Source organism: Chlorocebus sabaeus, chromosome 14, assembly GCF_047675955.1.
Source record: "Chlorocebus sabaeus isolate Y175 chromosome 14, mChlSab1.0.hap1, whole genome shotgun sequence".
Classification (NCBI taxonomy): Eukaryota; Metazoa; Chordata; class Mammalia; order Primates; family Cercopithecidae; genus Chlorocebus; species Chlorocebus sabaeus.
The window spans coordinates 85,781,583-85,805,322 of record NC_132917.1 but is presented as its reverse complement, the minus strand read 5'-3'; the positions used below and the strand labels follow the sequence as shown (position 1 = coordinate 85,805,322).

The following is a 23,740-nucleotide window of genomic DNA, read 5'->3' as shown; positions in this document are numbered from 1 at the left end:
CAGGCAAGACGAGAGACACTCCAGAGAAACCTGGACGGCCAGGGAATGCTTAGTCCCCAATGCCTCTTCTCACCACAGGGCAATCTGTAAATCATTCCCAGGGAAAGGGGAAGGAGGATTCAGTGGTGAGTCAGCCAAGAGAGGCTGAGTATTAAGAAGGGAACAAGTTATTCCGAAATGGAAAGAATATGTTTTGAGGGCTCATGAGCCAAAATGAGTTCAGCTACAGAGAAATAAAGACTATTACATTATGTCCCCATAATGAATAACTGAAATTTTAAATCCACAACATAATCATTATTAACACGTTATTATCTATAATTCCAAAGCTTTCTGCGCACATATACAAAAAGATACAGCAGATCTACAAAACTGGAAACATCCTACACATGCTGCTTTGTAACCTGCACTATCCATTTAACAATAACCTTTTCAGGTCAATAAATATAAGTATCTATTATTATTGCTAATTGCCACATGACAGCTCTGTCTCCCAGGCTAGAGTGCAGTGGTGCAATCACTCTGGGGTTCAAGCAATCCTCCTGCCTCTGCCTCCCTAAGTGCTGGGACTGCAGGCTTCACATACCATGGCTGGCCCTTTCTTTTTTTAAGCAACTGTTATCAATGATTTGCGAAGAATATAAATGCTTGCACTTACATCTTTGTCTGACTGTCTTCTTAGAATCAATTCCAAGACGTGAAATTTGGGGGGACACCTTTACTTTTTTTTTTTTTTTTTTGAGAGGGAGTCTCACTCCATCGCCCAGGCTGGAGTACAATGGTGCAATCTTGGCTCACTGCAAGCTCCGCCTCCCGGGTTTATGCCGTTCTCCTGCCTCAGCCTCCCGAGTAGCTGGGACTACAGGTGCCCGCCACCATGCCCGGCTAATTTTTTGTATTTTCAGTAGAGACGGGATTTCACCATGTTACCCAGGATGGTCTCGATCTCCTGAACTCGTGATCTGCCCGTCTCAGACTCCCAAAGTGCTAGGATTACAGACGTGAGCCACCGTACCCGGTCTGACACCTTTACTTTTAACAGAGGCTGGATTATCAATCTGGGCTTCTGTGCCAGCCATACCAATTTCTATCCCAACAGAAAACAAGTGCCTCTTTCCACTCTCACCAAACTGGGGAATTAACAGTCTTTCAAACTTCGCTAATCCCGAAAAATATATATATATAAAAATATATATTTTTATATATAATATATATTGTAAATATATATGTATTATATATATAAATATATATATATATATTTTTTTTTTGAGAGGAAGTCTCGCTGTCGCCCAGGCTGGAGTGCATTGGCATGATCTCAGCTTGCTGCAGCCTCCGCCTCCCAGGTTCAAGCAATTCTCTCGCCTCAGCCTCCAGAGTAGCTGGGATTACAGGGGTGTGCTACCATGCCTGGTTAATTTTTGCATTTTTAGTAGAGACGGGGTTTCACCATGTTGTCCAGGCTGGTCTTGAACTCCTGACCTCAGATGATCCACCAGCCTTGGCCTCCAAAAGTGCTGGGATTACAGGTGTGAGCCACTGCACCTGGCATATCCAAAATATTTGTTTTGTTTTGTTTTGGCTTGGTTTTGTTCCTTTTTTTTTTCCCACTAATCCAAAATATTTTTAAATGATGTCTCATGGTTGTTCTAATTTGCATTTCTTTAGTTACCAAATAAACACCTCCTCACATGCTTAGTGGCTATTTGTATTTCATCTTTTGTGAAATGCCTACTTAGGTTTTTTGCCCACTTTTCTCTTTAGGTTTCTTTTTATTGTTTTACCAGTAAAAATAAACTAGGTATATTCATTTATTTACTGTCCTATACATTGCAAATTTTTCTCTATCATATATCTGGGGTATTTTTTCCATATCTATCTTTTCCTCTGTGACTTCTGGCTGTGGGGTCACGCTAAGAAAACATGAATTGAATTTAACTTCTTCCCAATGTGTCGTTCAAACTCTGGTCAGACCTTGAGGTCTCCAAAAGAGGAAGGGCATGCTGGGACCAGCTTTGAAGACATGCAGGCCAGGCCCCCAGCCCAGACAGCAGTGGTGGAAGCAAGCCATGTGTCACCCACAAAGGACCTCAAGATCACACAGGATATGACAGTCCCCAGAAATATTCCCAAGAAATAGTCCCTAAACTTTTAAGTGACAATACCTATTTTCACCATCTTGAAAGGGTAGAAAGAGACAAAATCATTTGTGCAAAAGGACAACAAAGAGAACACAGGCTAAGTACTAAAGCATTTACTCAAAAAATATGGGTGATTGGCCAGGCAAGGTGGCCCATGCCTATAATCCCAGCACTTTGGGAGACCGAGGCGGGCAGATCACTTGAAGTTGAGAGTTCAAGACCAGTCTGACCAACATGGAGAAACCCCATCTCTACTAAAAACACAAAATTAGCCAGGCATGGTGGCACATGCCTGTAATCCAGCTACCTGGGAAACTGAGGCAGGAGAATTGCTTGAACCCAGGAGGCGGGGGTTGTGGTGAATCGAGATCGTGCCATTGCACTCCAGCCTGGGCAACAAGAGCAAAACTCCATCTCAAAAAATAAATAAATAAATACAATATGGGTGATTGACTTCCAAGTGCCGAGCATTTCCCTAGGACTGGGCACAAAAGTTTCTATCTATCCTTTGTAACTTGAGAGTTTAGTTGGAAAAACAGGCCTTAATCAAAGAATCACAGAAAAAACAAATTTTTCAGGTGCAATAAGGGTCATCAATTAGAGATATACAGGGTATTAAGGGTATGAGAGGTCATGGAGGAGAAAGAATTAAAAGGGAAAGGAGCATCCCTCACAGAGGAAGCAGATGGCATAGAGGCCTCATGTCATGTGGCACATCTAGCAATAGAATGAAGTTCAGTGAGCCTGGGGTCAAGAACAAGCAGGGAGCCGGGCGTGGTGGCTCATGCCTATAATCCCAATACTTCAGGAGGCCGAGGCAGGCAGACCACTTGAGCTCACAAGTTTGAGGCCAGCCTGGGCAACATGGTGAAATACTATCTCTACAAAAAAATCAAAACAACTAGCCCAGTGTAGTGTAGTGGTGCAAGCCTGTGGGCCCAGCTACTCAGGAGACTGAGGTGGGAGGATGGCTTGAGCCCAGGAGGCGGAGGTTGCAGTGAGCCAAGATCATGCCACTACACTCCAGCCTGGGCGACAGTGCCAGACCCTGTCTCAAAAAAAAAAAAAAAAAAAAAAAAAAACGGTAGAAACTTCCTGATAAATTAGGCTAGCAGCTGAGGATTTCACTTGCTATCCTAAGAGCCAATGAAGTGTCTTTAAGCATGAGATCAGAGTATGGGGGAGAAATGACTCAGGTTTGTGTTTTAAAAGATTACTCTGACTAAAGCATGGATAAACTGGGGGTAGGAGGCAAAAAAATGTAGAGAGACCTATTGAGACCACTGCAAACAGAAACTGGCAATAGCTTAGACTAAAATAAGAGTGGCAAAGGGCCTGTGCAGAAGTCTGATGGATCTTGGAGAATGACTGTGGACTATCGTAAACTTAATCAGAGTGACTCCAACCGAAGCTGCTGTCCCAGATGTATCCTTTTTTTTTTTTTTTTTTTTTTTTAGTGTCTTGCTCTGTCACCCAGAGCTCAAACTCAGCTCACTGCAGCCTTGACTCAAGTGATCCTCCTGTCTCCCACGTAGCTCGGACCACAGGTGCATGCCACCATGCCCGGCTAATTTTTTTTGTAGGGATGGGGTCTCACTTTGTTGCCCAGGCTGGTCTTGAACTCCTGGGTTCAAGCAATCCTCCTGCCTTGGCTTCCCAAGCTGCTGGGATTACATCTGTAAGCTACCACGCCCGGGACCAGATGTAGCATCTTTATTGATAAAGAACAGCTCTTGGCACTTGGTATGTAGCTACTAAATTAGAATCAAATTGGTATTTCTCCATATCAATTTATAAGGATCACCAGAAGTCGTTTGCTTTTACCTGGCAGGGCCAACAGTATACCTTCCTAGTGTTACCTCAGGACTATGTCAGTTCTGCTCTCTAGCATAATACAGTTCACAGAGATCTTGATCATCTTGGCAATCCACAAAATATCACACTAGTCCACTACAGTGATGACACTACGCTGTTGGATCCAATGAGCAGAAAGTACCAAGTGCTTTAAATGCCTTAGTAAGACATAAATAAGAAGTTGGGAGTTAAACCCAAAAACAATTCAGGTGCCTGCCACCTCAGGGACATTGCTGGGAAGTCAACAGTATAGAGTTATGTCAAAATATTCTCTCCAAAGTAAGACAGGTGGCTGTACCTCATACCACCTCACACACGCACACGCGCGCACACACACACACACACGCACAATGTTTGATAGGTTTTTCTTGGCTTTTGGAGACAACATATACATTTGGACAGCACGGGCACCCAGTAGCTTCAGCTGGCACTCTCTCCTCCCTGGACAGTTTTGTAGCAGAGGCCTCCAGGGAGACACCTGTGAATGGCTTTCCCAAGCACACTACAAAGCAGATTTTTAATGAGGTTCAAAGAGCATACTTTTAGCAAGGTCTGGATCTCAGTTTTGGACACTGTCAGCCCCAGAGGTAGTGGCAGCTCTTTGTATCTGTTATTTCTACATTCTTTACTTGTTACTAACTAATCCCCTGTCAACTACAAACCCCTGTTGTAGAATAATTATTGAAATTAAACTTTCCCTGATTATAATACATGAATTTCTGTAACTGGATAGTCTAATCTTCAAGATAGTGTAACCTTGAAAATAGTCAAGTTTAAAGGTAAACTCATGGCTGGGCACAGTGGCTCATGCCTGTAATCCCAACACTTTGGGAGGCCGAGGTCAGTGGATCCCCTGAGGTCAGGAGTTTGAGACCAGCCTGACCAACATGGTGAAACCCCATCTCTACTAAAAGTACAAAAATCAGCCAGGTGTGGGGCACACACCTATAGTCCCACCTACTTGGGAGGCTGTGGCAGGAGAATCACTCGAGCCTGGGAGGCAGAGGTCGGCAGTGAGTCAAGATCGCACCACTGCACTCCAGTCTGGGCAAGAGTGAGACTCCGTCTCAAAAAAAAAAAAAAAAAAAAAGGGGAAAACTCACAAGCTTAACGTTTTTCTTTTTTGTAATGACAAGGTCTTGCTCTGTTGCCCAGGCTGGAGTGCAGTGGTGCAACCACGGTTCACTGCAGCCTCAAATCTTGCGCTCAAAGGATCTTCCTGCCTCAGCCTCCCAAGTAGGTAGAACTACAGGCACACACCACCATGCCCAGCTAACTTTTGTTGTTGTTAGAGATGGGGTATCGCTATGTTGGCCAGGCTAGTCTTGAATTCCTGGTCACAAACAATTCTTTCACCTCAGCCTCCCAAAGTGCCAGGATTACAGGCAGAAGTCACACCTTGCAAGCTCAGTTCTGAACAATGTTAAGTTTGAGTTTACTTTAAAACACCCCAAAATAGGGCTGGGCACCATAACTCATGCCTGTAATCCCAACACTCTAGGAGGCTGAGGCAGGCAAATCACTTGAGGTCAGGAGTTCGAGACCAGTCTGGCCAACATGGTGAAACCCTATCTCTACTAAAAATTTTTTTTAAATTGGCTGGATGTGGTAGCTCACATCTGTAATCCCAGCACTTTGGGAGGCTGACGGGGGTGGATCACGAGGTCAGGAGTTCGAGACCAGCCTGGCCAACATGATGAAACCCCATCTCTACTAAAAATACAAAAATTAGCTGGGCACGGTGGTGGGCGCCTGTGATCCCAGCTACTCAGGAAGCTGAGGCAGGAGAATCACTTGAACCCAGGAGGCAGAGGTTGCAGTAAGCTGAGATCACGCCGCTGCACTCTAGCCTGGGAGAAGGAGCAAGACTCCATCTCAAAAATAAAATAAAATAAAAATAAAAATACAAAAATTAGCCGGAAATCACTTGAACCTGGGAGGTGGAGGTTGCAGTGAGCTGACTGCCACTGCACTCCAGCCTGGGCAACAGAGTGAAGTTCAAGAGTTTAGAGAAATCTGGGATTAAGATGTGTTTATGAGTCATTTCCATAAAAATGGTAAGTGAAGCCCTAGGCATAGCCAAAATGGCCTAAGGAAAAAGTAAACAGCAAGAAGACTGATGCTAGGACTGAATCTTGAGAAATCTCAACATGTAATAGCTGGATAAAAGAGATAAGCTTGCAAAGGAAATACTGCAGCTTCCAGAGAGGTAGAGGAAAGTGAGGACAGGGTTGTGTCCAGGTAAAGGGTGGCACCACAGGAGTGCACGGCTCCTGTCTCCCTTCAAGAGAACTTGCTGAGGCTGACTGGCTGCCTCCAGCTGCTTCCCACATCTTTGGACCTGCCACAGTGCTCATGCCAAGGTCACCCTTCTTCTAGGCTGCTAGAGCCCACTACAGAGCTGATGAATTGTCTGACAGGGAATCTTTGCCCTGGGGCTCCACATTGGCCTGGTTGAGACCTTCTCAGAATTGCACTGTAGTGAGAAGAACTTCCTATTTCCTTTCTTTCCTCTTCCCTTACTCATTCCTGCACTGCAGCCGGAGACTGCCCACCTCTGGCCTTCTAGTTAAGCACAATAATAATGTATCCCCTTGACTCAAGCATTTTTTTACTTAGAAACAAATGCATCCTAACTGACACACCACCCACAAGCTGACAGGAAAGGGCGAGCGTGGTGTCTGCCAGATGTCAGACTGTAGGGTAGTTTGTGAAGATTAAAAAGGAAAATATTTTCCTCAGCTAACCACCAAAGGAAAAGATATAAAACAAGAGGCTAGTTTAAAAACAGGAGAGTATTTAATCCATCTAAAAATACACATCAGGAAATGAGGGGAACCATAGGAAAATCCTCCACCTCTAACAGACAAGAGTGAGGTTACTGGCTTTCTGCTTGCTCCAAGAATCCCAAGGCTTGATGTTTGGAAGAAATTATCTGTTCTTCAGCTACTCCCAGATACTCAGACATAAGTTACACACATCTGGAGAAGGGTTCTGCCCTGCTGAAGCTAGAAGGGAGCTCGATGCATGGGAGAAAGGAGCATCAATCTAGAAAAAAATGATCAAAGAACAGCTGGGTGACGGTGTGGGGCCATCCCAGGCAAGTGGGCTCCTGGTGCTCTGGTGTAGCCAGAATCCATACAAGCTGGGCTGGCCCAGGGAGGCCCCCAGTCAGCCTGTAGCTGAACAGCTACAGCTTCTGTGTTCTTATTTACCATCATCAGCCACAGCCCTCGGAAGCAAAGCCCTAGATGCCTCCTTCAAGCCCCCTGCTGGTTGGTTTCATCATTATCTCGCCTCTTCCAAATCTGTAAGAAATGAAAACACAAACTGAAGTCTAGGAGGCATTCAGTCAACAGATACTTGTCAAATACCTATTCTGTGCCAGGCCACGGATAACTCGTCATGCCATTTATAAACCTGCTATACTCCATCTGGAAATCTGCTACAGTGGCTACAGTCACTGAAGGGAAGAAACAGTTATCTCTAGGAGAGGTATCACTTTCTTCTTACAAAGCTATGGCTTTTGTCTCAATCTTCCTTCTTTTGCCAGGTACTAGGGCAGTTACATAGAGAGAAGGCAGAGATGCTCTGTGCTCCACGGGTCAATCCAATGGAGAGGACAGACAGGCAAAGCGATATGGTCGGCACTAAAACAAAAGGCAAGCAGAAAGTGCTGTGGGGTCACAAAGAGAGCTCTGCCTGGGGCTCTTGGGGAGTACTTCACGGTCGACTTCTAGCCAGCCTCCCTTCCTCCTTGAAACTAGACCGCACACTTCTGCAAAACTAATCTAGCCATAATCACAACTTTCTTTGCTCACTCATACATTTTCTTATAATTATTTTCTGAAAATCTCTGCTTGACTTTCAGGGCCATATATTCTGGCCCCAACTCACTCCTAAGTACTTCCCAACAGGTACCTGGCCCTCCAACCAAGGTCCTAACTCTATCCCTCTTCCTGCCTTGGCCCACTCCTCTCACTGGCCCCACACCCCACCTATTTGTGGCTCACTAAGCCTGTGGCCAACCCACCTGAATGTAAGCCTCTGACAGTGTGATCATCTGGGGAAGGATGTCAGTCACCTGGAGGTCTTGTAATTCATACCATTTGCCTGTCCCCTGCAGAAAGTATGAAGAGCTGGGTTAGTCTGCTCTCTAAAACCAAAAGGGTGTAGAAGGAAATGATCATAGCCAAGGTTAGAAAAATTAGAATAATAGCCACTAGACATCATTCAGCAAGAATCATAAAGAAGAGAGTACATGGGCCGGGCGTGGTGGCTCACGCCTGTAATCTCAGCACTTTTGGAGGCCGATGCGGGCGGATCACGAGGTCAGGAGATCAAGATCATGCTGGCTAACACGATGAAACCCCATCTCTACTTAAAATACAAAAAATCAGCTGGACGTGGTGGCGGGCGCCTATAGTCCCAGCTACTCAAGAGGCTGAGGCAGGAGAATGGCGTGAACCTGGGAGGCGGAGCTTGCAGTGAGCCGAGATTGCACCACTGTACTCCAGCCTGGGTGACAGAGCGAGACACTGTCTCAAAAAAAAAAAAAAAAAAAGAGGGTACATGACTTCTGTGGGCCTGATTCAATTAACAGGACTTTTGATGTGTCAATCATGGCAAACTCAATTTTTTAAAGTACAGTTTTTTTTGTTTGTTTGCTATTTGGTTTGTTTTTTTGAGACAGAGTCTCACTCTGTCATTCAGGCTGGAGTGCAGTGGTGTAACCACAGCTCACTGCAGCCTCGACCCTCTGGACTCAAGCAATCCTCCCGCCTCAGCCTCCCAGGTAGCTGGGACTACAGGTGTGTGCCACTACAACTGGCTAATTTTTTTTTTTTAATAGAGATGGGGTTCCACTGTGTTGCCCAGGCTAGCTCCTGGTCTCAAAAGATCCTCCCACCTCAGCCTCCTAAAGTGCTAGGATTATGGGTATGAGCCACTGTGCCTGGCCCCTTAAAGTACAATGGAGTCTGAAACACTTCTGTACATTTTTTTAAAAGGAATTTAGTGGACACTAAAGTGGAGAAAAGAGGAAGCCCTCTAATCATCACCTATGTCTCCTTCCTGCTCAGAAATGACAGAATAGACATTCTCACTTATGAGGTACACAGAGTCAACCACTGAGAGAACCTAAATATGGACATTCCTGGCTGGGTGCAGGGGCTCACCCCTGTAATCCCAGCATTTTGGGAGGCCGAGGCGGGCGGATCACTTGAGGTCAGGAGTTTGAGACCAGCCTGGCCAACATAGTAAAACCCCATCTCTACCAAAAATACAAAAATTAGCCAGGCGTGGTGGCAGGCGCCTGTAGGTCCCAGCTACTTGGGAGGCTGAGGCAGGAGAATCACTTGAACCCAGGAGGTGGAGGTTGCAGTGAGCCAAGATCATGCCACTGCACTCCAGCCTGAGTGACAGATGGAGACCGTCTTAAAAAAAAAAAAAAAAAAAAAAAAAGCAACAGGTCATCAAGAAAAGGTGTCCTTGGTGGACACTGTCTATTACATTAACCTGATTCCTTTGGCCTAAGAAACCAGTGCTGCAAATACAGCAAAACATATCTCACTTCATGCTTCCACGAACAAGGGAAAAAGGTTTCTAGATTAAGGCAGAAGCACCTCTGGCCGCCCACCCTGCCTTATCCAACCAAAGTTCTAAGACATGCCAAAAACCACTATTGTAGAATATAAATATTCCAGATCCTCGAGAAAATAGGAAACAAGGAAAGCTCAGGGTCACATAAGCAAGTTCCCATTCCTGCTTCAAGGACAAGTTAAGACATAAGCTTTGAAGCAGAGTACTTGGGTTCAAATCCTAATTCTACTGACTTGAGGTCAATTACTGAAACTCGGAGCCTAGGTCTCCTCCTCTGTAAAAAAGATGATACTGACAACTGTCTTGGAATTGTGTTTTAATGAAAAAAAATGAGATTAATGTACATTAAGTAACTGGCGTACTGCCTAATCACAGTAAAGCACTTGATAAACAGAAGCTAGTTAAGATTAAACCCACAGTTCCAGAAGAGACTAATCAAATGAGAACAATTTATACTAATAATCTATGTGATATCAAATATATCAAGTTACATGTTTTATCTGTTTTCAGCTTGAAATAAATCCACAAAATTTTTAAGATGAAAGGGAGCCCCTAAACCGGTGCTTCGCAAACTTTTAATTTCTTTTTTTCTTTTTTTTTTTTTTGAGACGGAGTCTCGTTCTGTCACCCCAGCTGGAGTGCAGTGGCACAAGCTCGGTTCACTGCAAGCTCCACCTCCTGGGCTCATGCCATTCTACTGCCTCAGCCTCCCGAGTAGCTGGGACTACAGGCGCCCGCCACCACGTCCGACTGATTTTTTGTATTTTCAGTAGAGACGGGGTTTCACCATGTTAGCCAGGATGGTCTCGATCTCCTGACCTCGTGATCTGCTCGCCTCAGCCTCCAAAAGTGCTGGGATTACAGGTGTGAGCCACCGCGCCCAGCCACAAACTTTAATTTCTTACAAATCAGAGGGTCATGTTAAAATCCCGGTTCTGATTTAGTAGGTTTGAGGGGCCTGAGAGTCTGCATTTCTAACAAGCTGATTTCTTTTTTTTGAGACGGAGTCTCGCTCTGTCGTCCAGGCTGGAGTCCAGTGGCGTGATCTCGGCTCACTGCAAGCTCCGCCTCCCGGGTTCACGCCATTCTCCTGCCTCAGCCTCCCCAGTAGCTGGGACTACAGGCGCCTGCCACCGCGCCTGGCTAATTTTTTTGTATTAATTAGCAAAGGCAGGTGGATCACAAGGTCAGGAGTTCAAGACCAGCCTGGCCAAGATAGTAAAACCCCATCTCCACTAAAAATACAAAAATTAGCCGGGCATGGTGACGGGCGCCTGTAATCCCATAATCCCAGCTATTTGGGAGGCTATGGCAGAGAATTGCTTGAACCCAGGAGGCGGAGGTTGCAGTGAGCCAATATCACACGACTGCATTCCAGCCTGGGCTACAGAGCGAGACTGTCTCAAAAAAAAAAGAAAACCTCCCAAGGTAAGTCCAATGTGTAGCCAAAACTGAGAACCACTGCCTTAAACTAACTACTGACAGCACTATTACTTGCAAAATCCCAAAGCCAAGGCCAAGCAAGGACAAACTGAAGGGAGCTGCCCTCTGAGATGCCAAAGAAACACCTGTTTTTGCCACTCTGTGCCATGAGACTGGGTCAGCAGCCACTCACATGATGAAGCACATGGATCCGGTAGGAGCCCTCAGAGGGCTTGCCATCATGCACGATGTTGGCAATGAGGTCATAGGTGGTATTCTTGTGTACTGCTTGTACTTCTTCAGACAAGTATTCTCTGAGATCCACATTGCTGTTAATGGTGAAAATAAAGCCGGAATAATCAGACAAAGGCCGTGCAGCTAAGGAAGCTGTCCTACACAAACAGACCACAAAGGCTCTGGGTAGGCCTGCAGAGTCAAGAAGGTCCAGGTGTGTTGGAATTCACAAAATATGCCAAAATGAATGACAGGGTTACACAGCTTCCCACATGATTAAATAAATAAATAAATAAATAAATGACAGGAAGTGGCTTATACCTATAATCCCAACACTTTCAGAGGTCAAGGTAGGAGGACTGCTTGAGCCCAGGAGTTCAAGACCAGCCTGGGCAATGTAGTGCGACCCCTACAAAAAAAAAAAATTAGCCAGACATGGTGGTACATGCCTGTGGTCCTAGCTACTCAGGAGGCTGAGGTGAGAGGATCACTTGAGCCCAGGAGATTACGGCTAAAGTGAGCCAGGACCACACTACTGCACTCCAGCCATGGCAACAGTGAGACCCTGTCTCACAAAACCCCCAAAAAGAAGAATTTTCAAACAATTAAAAAGGAAAACAGACAGTTAACAAGATTATTAAGAAACTATTTTAAACACATAATTTTAGGAAAATATATCATTTTGGAGCCTACAAATATTTATAAAAACTTAAACAATACAAAGTAAAATTAAAAAGATATTACATCATAAAAGCTGTTTGATGTGCTACAACTCTATTACATGAAACAAAACCATGTTATTACTGAACAGTTCACAAGAAACAGCTAATGGTGGTCACGTCCAGTTATATATCTCCCTTTGAAGTCAGACTGTGAACCTACTAACTTTTCAAATTACAGAGTTTAAAATGTAAACCATCTGGTAATAAACATACAACTTTGTTGTAATTATTATATGTAGCTTCCTATGTATTGGTGACAGCTATTTGTTTCTATAGACTGACAGTGTCCCATATATGATGCAGTCAGACTGCAATAAACATTCACCGTTAAGAAAATAGAGGCCGGGTGTGGTGGCTCATGCCTGTAATCCCAACACTTTGGAAGGCCAAGGCGGGCAGACTGCCTGAGCTTAGGAGTTCGAAACCAGCCTGGGCAACATGGTGAAACCCTGCCTCTACTAAAGTACAAAAAAAAAAATTAGCTGGGTGCGGCGGCATGCACCTGTAGTCCCACCTACTCAGGAGGCTGAGGCAGGAGAATTGCTTGAACCCGGGAGGCAGAGGTTGCAGTGAAGCAAGATCACGCCACTGCACTCCAGCCTGGGCAACAGAGCGAGACTCCGTCTCCAAAAAAAAAATGGAGGTATGAGTCCTGAGTCCATGTGAGCTCTAGATAGCCAACCTGCCTCCCTGCTGCCAAAAGCTGACTTCTCATTTTCTCTTCAGCTTGAACAAAAGCTAACTAGACTTGTCTAAATGAGTATCAGAGAAGTCTTTTTTTTTTTTTTTTTTTTTTTTTTGAGACAGAGTCTCACTCTGTCGCCCAGGCTGGAGTGCAATGGTGCTATCTCGGCTCACTGCAAGCGCCATCTCCTGGGTTCTCACCATTCTCCTGCCTCAGCCACCCCAGTACCTGGGACTACAGGTGCCCGCCACCACGCCCGGCTACTTTTTGTATTTTTAGTAGAGACGGGGTTTCACTGTGTTAGCCAGGATGGTCTCGATCTCCTGACTTCATGATCCACCCACCTCGGCCTCCCAAAGTGCTGGGATTACAGGCGTGAGCCACCCGCCCAGCCCAGAGAAGTCTTTATACTCAAGATTTCATGACTGAACCAAAACTGTCCATGTGGCAAAAGAGAAATACTACGTTTAATCACTTTGTTTTAGTAAACAGGAAAAGGAGCAAACTATTCATTTTTTTTTTTTTAGTAGAGACGAGATCTTGCTATATTGTCCAGGCTGGTCTCAAACTCTTGAGCTCAAGCAATCCTCCCACCTCGGCCTCCCAAAGTGGTGACATTACAGATGTGAGCCACTGCACCCAGCCTAAAAGAGCAAACTATACTCATCTCCCAGCCACAGCAACAGACCAGTTAAGAGAATGGCTAATTACTTGAAAGTGAAACTTTAAACCTGCCCTCAAAAATCTGTCTCCAAATAAGCAGAGGGTGCCTAATCACTGTAAGTCTGATAACTCTGACAAAAATAGGATGTGTTATGAATAAATCACAGGAGAAGACAGGTATGAAAAGGATCCTTTTCAAGAAGTATGGACGATGAAATGATCCAGAATCGTATTACTCGAAGTAATTACAGCACACAAAATATTTAAAAGGGCAAGTTTCCAAAATTAGTCACAATTTGATGTTCTCTAAAAGACTGCCTAGTTAAGAACCAAGTTTTCTCTTAACTTCTCTGAAGTAAGCTTTCTGAAGGACAAACTTTTATACTGGGCCTACTCTAGGCCCACAAAAGAAAACAATGGGACAAGGAAATTTCTGTGGCAACTGAGCAGGAAGTATCGATACACAGTCTTCCTCCCTCTGGAGCTGCCCTTGGAATCAAGACTGCCCCTACCTACCAGGAACAGACAGATGACTGGTAATTCACAAGAGGCTAGTGCTGAAATAAAACCCTGATGCACAGACTTTCAAAGAAAGCAGCTCTGTCATCCTACTCAAGGAGGCAGAGAACAAACCTCCATGTCTCCCTATTTAATTCTACTGTCTCACAAACAAGATGCTAGTGGAGAAAAGTGGGGGAAAAGAGAAAAGAGAAAATTCCCCTGTAATTCTCAACTGCAAATGTTCTCTCCTCACCCTCCATGGTTCTAAGAGTCCTAGCAATACTATAATAAGATGTTACACCTGGACAAACCCCTAGGGCTCAGGCCCATCTACTCCAAGCTGCTCATTTTATCTTTCAGAGAACATATCCAGAAAACATGCAAACTACGGGTCCGAGCGCCCACCACTAAGGCAGCCTAAAACTCGGGCCTCTTAATTTTAGATACTACCTTCTTAAACGCTACGTAGAATTTAAAACTGACACTACTTCTTTCTTTTTTTTTTTTTGAGCACAGTCACACTCTATCACCCAGGCTGCAGGGCAGTGACACCATCTCACCTCACTGTAGCCTCAATCTCCAAGGCTCAAGCAATCCTACTGCCTCAGCCCCTCAAGTAGCTGGGACTACAGGTGTGCACCACCACATCGGGCTAATTTTTTGTATTTTTTTTGTAGAGATGGGGTTTTGCCATGTTGCCCAGGCTGGTCTTGAACTCCTGAGCTCAAGCGATCTATCTGCCTTGGCCTCCCAACGTGCTGGGATTACAGGTGTGAGCCACCATGACCGGCCCAACATCTTCTTAAGTGTGAAAAACCTTGTCTCTTGAGAACTGAAAACCAACAGTCTACCCCAAAAAGGATTTTGCAGAAGTTTTCTGAGTTAGAAGGAAGCAAATTAAAAGCATCTAGTACAACTCCAGGGTGCAAAAAGGTGTGACGGCCAGCAAATAGATGGGCAGACCCTCACTACTCAGGACATCTTCCAAACCAGGCAGAATTCTACTTGTCCTATCCTACTTGCATCATTTCTTCTTCTCTACGCAGAAGGACTATAATTTCCAGCCAGCAACAGGAGAGGAGATAAAACAGGGATTGCCTCCTAGTAAACATCCATCTTTTGTGGTCCCTGAAGTTAAGTGTATCCTTCCAATAAAAACTGTTATCTACTGTAGGTAGGCTCTGTTAATTGTAATCCCCAACCAAGACAGTCCAAAATTAATACTGGTAAAAACATAAGAGAAGAAATCCAGGTTCACTCCCCGTGAGAGGAAGTGAAGCAGGGTGTTACTTACGTAATAGGGAAATTGACAATAGTTGGATTCTTCTCAACAAAGAAGTTGTTCTTAGTGAATCTCTTGATACAAAAGATTAGATATGGAGGTAGCTTGGTAAGCTGGAAGCGCTTCAGAAAGTTCTCCTTGTAAGTCTTATATTCCTAGAGAAAAAAAAGAAAATGATCAAATTAGTGCTGAAGTTCAGTAGGTGTTAGAGCAGGGGCATGAGGTTTTCATTTTGGTTTTTGAAAATGTAATTTTGCCTCACACCGAAAGTTCACAAGACTCTTGGTCCCAGAAATTATGTATGAGGCTTAGGATGTGCAGTTTGGCTAAGGCTGACTTAAAAAAAAGGCCGGGCCTGGTGGCTCACGCCTGTAATCCTATCACTATAGGACGCCGAGGCAGGGGGATCACTTCAGCACAGAAGTTCCAGACGAGCCTTGACAACATGGTGAAACCCGATCTCTACTAAAAAAGAAAAAAAAGAAAAAAAAAAAAAAAGGCCGGGCGCGGTGGCTTATGCCTGTAATCCCAGCACTTTGGGAGGCCAAGGCCGGTGGATCATGAGGCCAGGAGATCGAGACCATCCTGGCTAACATGGTGAAATCCTGTCTCTACTAAAAATACAAAAAATTAGCTGCGTGTGGTGGCGGGCGCCTATAGTCCCAGCAACTCAGGAGGCTGAGCCAGGAGAATGGCATGAACCCGGGAGGCGGAGCTTGCAGTGAGCCGAGATCGCGTCACTGCACTCCAGCCTGGGCGACAGAGTGAGACTCTGTCTCAAAAAAAAAAAAAAAAGAAAAGGAAAAAAAATACATATATATATATATAAATATGTATGTAAACAAAGCAAGCTAACCAGGCACGATGGTTCATGCCTATAATCCCAATATTTTGAGAGGCTGAGGCAGGCAGATCACTTGAGGCCAGGAGATTGAGACCAGCCTGGCCAACATGGTGAAACCCCATCTCTACTAAAAATACAAACATTAGCTGGGCATGGTGGCATGTACCTGTAGTCCCAGCTATTCAGGAGGCTGAGGCAGAAGAATCGCTTGAGCCCGGTAGGCGGAGGTTGCAGTAAGCTGAGATCACACCACTGCACTCCAGACTAGGAAACAGAGTGAGACTCCATCTCAAAAAAAAAAAAGTATGTCTCCCCACTTTTTGGAGTTTCTCCTCTCCTAAATGACCTTCCTTTCTCTATACTACCCAGAAGCAGGCAGAAAGCTGAAAAAAGGATATGAGAAGTACAAGAGGGGGCACTGTGGTTGGGCACTGGTTCACATCTATAATCCCAACACTTTGGGAGGTCAAAGTGGGAAGATACCTTGAGGACAGGAGTTAAAGACCAGCCTGGGCAACAGAGCGAGAGCTCTCTCTACAAAAAAACTTAGCTGGGCGTGGTGAAGCGTGTCTTTTTTTTTTCTTCACAAAATAAAAAATTGGCCAGGCACGATGGCTCTCACCTGTAATCCCAGCACTTTGGGAGGCTGAGGCGGGTAGATCATCTGAGGTTGGGAGTTCGAGACCAACCTGACCAACATGGAGAAACCCCATCTCTAGGCCGGGCGTGGTGGCTCACGCCTGTAATCCCAGCACTTTGGGAGGCCAAGGCGGGCGGATCACGAGGTCAGGAGATCGAGACCATCCTGGCTAACACGGTGAAACCCCGTCTCTACTAAAAATGCAAAAAATTAGCCGGGCGAGGTGGCGGGCGCCTGTAGTCCCGGCTACCCGGGAGGCTGAGGCAGGAGAATGGCGTGAACCCGGGAGGCGGAGCTTGCAGTGAGCCGAGATCGCGCCACTGCACTCCAGCCTGGGCGACTGAGCCAGACTCCGTCTCAAAAAAAAAAAAAAAAAAAAAAAAAAAGAAACCCCATCTCTACTAAAAAGTCCCAGCTACTCAGGAGGCTAAGGTGAGAGGATCACTTGAGCCCAAGAGTTTGAAGTTGCAGTGAGCCATGATCATGCCACTGCACCCCAGCCTGGGTGACAGAGCAAGACCCTGTCTCAGAAAATAATAAAAAGACGGGCACTGTAAGTTAAGAGTTGGGGGTGACCAGCTAGAAATACCAAGGAGTCTGGGAGGCTCAATAAAGTCAATATACTTTATAATAAATACATCACATACATGTGGTGATTCTTATGTATAAAATGAAAATGGGCCGGGCGTGGTGGCTCACGCCTATAATTCCAGCACTTTGGGAGGCGAGGCAGGTGGATCACTTGAGGTCAAGAGTTCGAGACTAGTCTGGCCAACATGCTGAAATCTCATCTCTACTAAAAATACAAAAAAATTAGCCGGGCATGGTGGTGGATGTCTGTAATCCCAGTTACTCAGGAGGCTGAGGCAGAAGAATCGCTTGAAACTGGAAGGTGGAGATTGCAGTGAGCTGAAATCACGCCACTGCACTCCAGCTTGGGCGACAAGAGCAAAACTGTCTTGGAAAAAAAAGAAAAAAGAAAATGAAAAAGTCGAGAGCGCAAAGATAAGTATAGGCAGGGCAGGTGTGTTAATGGGCTACCTTCTCAGTGATGCCATTGAATTTGGCCAGGATGTTGAAGAGTGGCACTTGGGGAATGATGAGCTGCTCCTTCTCGTCCTTGTAGAGGGGGGCAGTAGGAAGGTCAAGTGTCAGGTACATAAAAGTGGACTCCACCATCGTCTCCTGGTACTCGTCATTATGGAGCAACTGCTCTTTTTCTTCTGCTGGCTAGAAATGAATGAGAAGAAAAGAGAGGAAAGAAGTGTGAGTGGTATAGGAACAAACACAGAACCGGTGGTTTGCTACGCTGACACTTCCTTCATCTCAAAGAACAAAGAGAGGTGCCTGAGAGATTGGGCAGCTGGCATGCACCACCTGGTTAGATTAACTTAAGAACCAACAGGTTTCCTTCTTTAAAGAGATTTTGCTTATATACCAGACTATCTAAAAAGCTCTGAGGCCAAGTGTGATGGCTCACGCCTGTAATCTCAACACTTTGGGAGACAAAGATGAGAGGACAGCTTGAGTCCAGGACTTCGAGACCAGCCTGGGCAACACGGGGAGATTCCATCTCTACAAAAAATAAAAAACTGGCCGGGCATGATGGCTCTCATCTGTAATCCCAGCACTTTGGGAGGTGGAGGGAGGTAGATCACCTGAGGTCGGGAGTTCGAGACCAACCTGACCAACATGGAGAAACCCCATCCCTACTAAAAATACAAAATCAGCTGGGCGTGGTGGTGCATGCCTGTAATCCCAGCTACTTGGGAGGCTGAGGCAGGAGAATCACTTGAACTTGGGAGGCGGAGGTTGCAGTGAGCCAAGATCGTGCCATTGCACTCCAGCCTGGGCAACAAGAATAAAACTCCATCTCAATTAAATAAATAAATAAATAAATAAAACTAAAATAAAAATAAAAAATTAGCCCAGTGTGGTGCTGTGCATCTATAGTCCCAGCTTCTGGGGAGGTTAAGGTGGGAGGATCACTTGAGCAGGAGAGGTTGAGGCTGCAGTGAACCATAATCACGCCACTACACTCAGCCTGAGTGATAGAGTGAGATCTTGTCTCAAAAAGAAAAAAAAAAAAAATCCATTAAAAAAAGAAAGAAAGTGGGCCAGGCACAGTGGCTCACGCCTGTAATCCCAGCACTTTGGGAGGCCAAGGCGGGTGGATCACCTAAGGTCAGGAGTTTGAGACCAGCCTGACCAACATGGTAAAACCCCATCTCTACTAAAAATAGAAAAATTAGCCAGGTTTGGTGGCACATGCCTGTAATCCCAGCTACTTGGGAGGCTGAGGCAGGAGAATTGCTTGAACCTGGGAGGTGGAGGCTGCAGTGAGCTGAGATCATGACATTGCACTACAGACTGGGCAACAAGAGCAAAACTCCATCTCAAAAAAGAAAAGCTCTAAGACCATCTAAGAAGCTTAGCTGAGGGCCAGGCGCAGTGGCTCATGCCTGTAATCCCAACAGTTTGGGAGGCCAAGGCAGGCAGATCACCTGAGGTCAGGAGTTCCAGACCAGCCTGGACCAACATGGTGAAGCCCCGTCACTACTAAAAATACAAAATTAGCTAGGCATGGTGGCAAGCGCCTGTATTCACAGCTACTCAGGAGGCTAAGGCAGGAGAATCGTTTGAACCTAGAAAGTAGAAGCTGCAGTGAGTGGAGATGGCGCCACTGCACTCCAGCCTTGGCGAAAGAGGAAGACCGTCTCAGAAAAACAAAAAGAAAGCTTAGCTGAGCTTTCTGAAAAAACACAGCAGCACCACTTAGTTGGCCAGAACACTTAAACCAGCAAAGTACATCCAACCACTAACTCCCAAACTGAAAAGTGAGCTGCCACTAGGCAGGTGCTTTGTTGAACCTCTTCTGGGGCAAGCAGGCTTGTCAGTTCTCTAAGCATCTCTTCATCTCCCCTATGTCCCCTCAAGCAATATAAATCAGTCCAAGACCCAGGCTCAGCTAACTCACCAGATCAGGATGGGGAAGCTTTTTAGTGAAGATCCTCATGGACCCCTGGAAAACATCAGTCACAATAGCTGCACAAACAGGAAGCAAGAGAGAAATTCCATGAGGATGGAAAACATGTCTAAAATATATTTCCAGCTTCTAAATTTCTGAAATAAACCAGCATCTTCCAGCAAAAGACCCAGAGCTCTCACTAAACACAGAAGTTTCCTTTTGTACCATATACCACCAGGGTACCTTTATAATTATTTGTGTAAATAATTACTTTATTTCTCTTCCTTAAGACAACTTTTGATCCTCCATCACAGGGCCTGGTCCATAAAAGAAAAGGTAAATGTATTCAAAATGAAGGAATGATTTACAGAGCCCGGCAATACATGAATTACAAAAAAAATTCACAAGCGAAACAAGGAAAACCAAGGAACTTCCCATAACCATAAGCTACTTTCAAAGGGAGACAATGTCCAAACTGTAATGAAGACAAGAGGACAATGACAGACTAAGAGATGGGTCAGAACAGGATCAAAGCAACAAGACAGAAAGCACAACCAAGTTCTAGCATCCTGCCAAAACGTAAGTTTGAGAGCTCACAGGGTTAACACAGGCTGAAGACACTGGTAGAGAGGGCAGGGCCATCCAGTGGGAAGAGCAACAGGCCACAATCCCACATCAAGACACCATCACGCCTATAATCCCAGCACTTTGGGCAGATCACCTGAGGTCAGGAGTTTGAGACCAGCCTGGCCAACAAGGTGAAATCCCATCTCTACTAAAAATACAAAAATTAGCTAAGCGTGGTGGTAGGTGCCTGTAATCCCAGCTACTCTTGGGAGGCTGAGGGAGGAGAACTGCTTGAACCTAGGAGATGGAGGCTACCATGAACTGAGACCGTGTCACTGCACTCCAGCCTAAGTGACAGAGCAAGACTCCGTCTCAAAAAATATATAAAATAAAATATCATTGTGACTATAACCATATTCTAGCAAAAACTATGCAGAGGGGCCTATTCGGAAAGAACATTTAGTTTATGTATAAAACAGATACCACCCTACCCCAGATAGAGTTAACAAAAGAATGGGAAGTTGCCTCAGCCCCACAAGTCACTGGGACTACAGTCACCACACCTGGCTAACTTTTGTATTTTTGGTAGAGATGGGGTTTCACCACGTTGGCCAGGCCGGTCTCAAACTCCTGACCTCAGGTAATCCACCCACCTCGGCCTCTCGAAGAGGATTATAAGCATGAGCCATCGTGCCCAGATGCAAAGCTTTTTAAAAGGGAACAAAAGAGCTCCTTTTTTTTTTTTTTTTATCAGTAAATGACTTACTCTTCTTTTTCTTCTTTGTGCCCCCCAGAGCTGAGTGCAGAGCATTCAGAAACCAAGACAGAAAGTCGACTCCATCTCCTGGAAAAAAAGGAAGGATAGAAAACGTTGAAGCTAAGTGGCATTAGAGTTAACTTAAACCATGCACTGGTTGGCATTCCTGATTCTCCCCCTTCCTCTCTGGCCATGCCATCCCATCCCAACTCCTGTGCATCCTCCTCTATCTGATCATTAAATGCTGGCACTCCTCAAGGTCAAGCTCTAACTCTTCTGATCTTGACTCTCTCCATAGGCTATCTGATTCATACCAGGACTGTATAGTATCACTCAGGGATGACCAAAACAAATGAATATAACCTTTTAACATCCACTTCTCTCCAGAGTGAGCTCACACTTCCTTCTTCCCTTCTGTAGCTCACAAAGATTCCTATCTTGTAGGAAAGTGACTAGCATACAGACTGAAAAGGCATACAGAACAAGGGGTTCTGGAAACAAGCAGATTGACAATATTCCATGAAAATGCTGTCTACGGAGTCTGCCACTCAGACGTTTCTGGGATAATGGCTACTTTTTTTTTTTTTTTTTTTTGAGACAGAATCTCGCTCTGTTGCCCAGGTTGGAGTGCAGTGGCATGATCTCAGCTCACTACAACCTCCCCTCCCGGGTTCAAGCGATTCTCCCACCTCAGCCTCCCGAGTAGCTGGGATTACAGGCGCCTGCCACCAGGCCCAGCTAATTTTTGTATTTTTAGTAGAGATGGGGCTTCGCCATGTTGGCCAGGCTGGTCTCAAACTCTTGACCTCAAGGGATCCTCCCACCTCAGCCTAATGTTTACTTTCTCATCAACTAAGATTTGCTTCTATTTAGTTCCTCTTTGCTCACCCAATTAAAATCTCAAAGACTATAGTATATCTTCCTCAATTTCATTTCCCTAAACCGAGACCCCTGACAACTCCATAGATGATTTTCTTTTTATTCCACACATAGAATGCTTTTACATGGCAACAAACTACCACAGCAAGAAACACTTCACACATCTAAACGCTAGACAAGTAATAACCTACTAGGTCTCAGAGATGGAGGAAATTATGTGACATCGTAACTATCATAACCAACAGTGGCTGTGATAGAAGAAAGTAGACATATTCATTCTCAACTGATTTTCCTGCAACTCTACAACCCAATTATGCCGTAACTTTCCAAACTGCCAAAAGCTGACAGGCCCCACTATCCACCTTCAGGCCAGAGGTCACCTGTGGAACACAGTGAATGCTGACATTGATCCGTCCATTCATGGTCCACAAAAACATCATTCTCAGCAAAAATTTTTTCCTTTGTTGCAGCCTTAATATAAAACCCTGGGAGCTCAGAGAGTTGGTCCAGAAACAGAAATGTCCCTATAAACACAAGATAACCTAGCCACCTAGTTCCTGGGAATTAGATGGTCCTACAAAGCACACAAACAGGCTGTCACCTGTTTAGAAGGGTGAGGCACCCAGATTTTTTTTTTCCCGACACAGGGTCTCGCTCTGTCGCCCAGGCTGGAGTGCAGTGACACAACCTCAGCTCACTGCAAGCTCTGCCTCCCAGGCCCAAGGAATCCTTCCACCTCAGTTTCCCAAGTAGCTGGGACTACAGGCGTGTGCCATCATGCCCGGCTAACTTTTCGATTTTTTGTCAAGAGGGAGTCTCCCTATGTTGCTCAGGCTGGTCTTGAACTCTTGGGCTCAAGCAATCCTCCCACTTCAGCCTCCCAAAGTGCTGGGATTACAGGCATGAGCCAGGGTGCCTGGCCCCAGATTAAGATTTTATTGGCCATGTTGTAAACTACTAAACACCATCAATTGCCAAGCCCAAATGGCTTATAACTTCTGCTCGGTTGAGACTAAATCACAGGGCTTCTGATCAATATATATTATCCAACCCGAAGTGTATCTTATTTCCTACTAACCCTGAACCAAGTGCTCCATGGGCCCCATTCCTTATCACCTTGATTCCTCCTATTTCTCCTTAGTTAAGGAGAAATAGGCTTTTAAGAGACTCTTAAAAGCCACTACTCGACTTCCCCTCTAAGTCAATCCTCAGCCAGAATAACATTTTTCTTTTTATTTTAGATAGAGGTCTCACTCTGTTGCCCAGACTGGAGTACAGTGGAGCTAACATGGCTCACTGCAGCTTCTACCTCCTAGGCTCGCGTGATCCTCCAACCTCAGCCTCTCAAGTAGCTGGAACTACAGGTACACACCACCATGCCTGGGTAATTTTTAAAAACTTGTTATAGATACAGGGTCTCGCTATGTTGCGCAGGATGGTCTCGAACTCCTGGGCTCAAGTGATCCACCCACCTCGACCTCCCAAAGTGCTGGGATTACAGGTATGAATGACCATGCCCAGCTAGAATGTTTTTAAAACAAATTAAGTCTGATGTCACATCTTTGTTAAAAGCCTTCAATGAGGCCGGGCATAGTGGTTCACGCCTGTAATCCTGGCACTTTGGGAGGCCGAGGCAGGCGGATCACCTGAGGTGAGGAGTTCAACACCTGCCTGACCAACATAGTAAAACCCTGTCTCTACTAAAAATACCAAAAAACTAGCCAGGTATGGTGGCAGGTGCCTGTATTCCCAGCTACTCGAGAGGCTGAGGCAGAAGAATTGCTTGAACCTGGGAGACAGAAGCTGCAGTGAGCCGAGATCACACTACTGCACTCCAGGCTGGGCAACAGAGTGAGACTCCCTCTCCGGGGGAAAAAAAAAAAAAAAAGCCTTCAATGACTCCAGCTATTGTCAGGATATAATCCAAGCTCTTTATGGTGGCTTACAAACCAGGCCATCTGGTCCCTCCCTCAGGAGCTACAC

General features: G+C 45.4%; 1 protein-coding gene across 3 annotated transcripts in view; it reads right to left on the bottom strand.

The window, feature by feature from the left end:
- Nucleotides 1-23,740, bottom strand: part of USP39 (ubiquitin specific peptidase 39) — a 56,856-nt gene that overhangs the window by 3,810 nt on the left and 29,306 nt on the right. For 2 of the 3 annotated variants that reach the window (XM_073023136.1, XM_007970009.3), the window contains 7 exons: nt 20,888-20,965; nt 19,564-19,631; nt 17,628-17,816; nt 15,115-15,257; nt 11,209-11,344; nt 8,026-8,112; nt 6,773-7,300 (listed from right to left, as the gene is read on the bottom strand). In XM_073023136.1, coding sequence (XP_072879237.1) covers nt 7,253-7,300; nt 8,026-8,112; nt 11,209-11,344; nt 15,115-15,257; nt 17,628-17,816; nt 19,564-19,631; nt 20,888-20,965 — 749 coding nt within the window. In that variant the 3' untranslated portion in view covers nt 6,773-7,252. Of the gene's footprint in view, nt 1-6,772; nt 7,301-8,025; nt 8,113-11,208; nt 11,345-15,114; nt 15,258-17,627; nt 17,817-19,563; nt 19,632-20,887; nt 20,966-23,740 lie in introns of those variants that run through there. The other variant, XR_012095395.1, reaches the window with a different exon arrangement.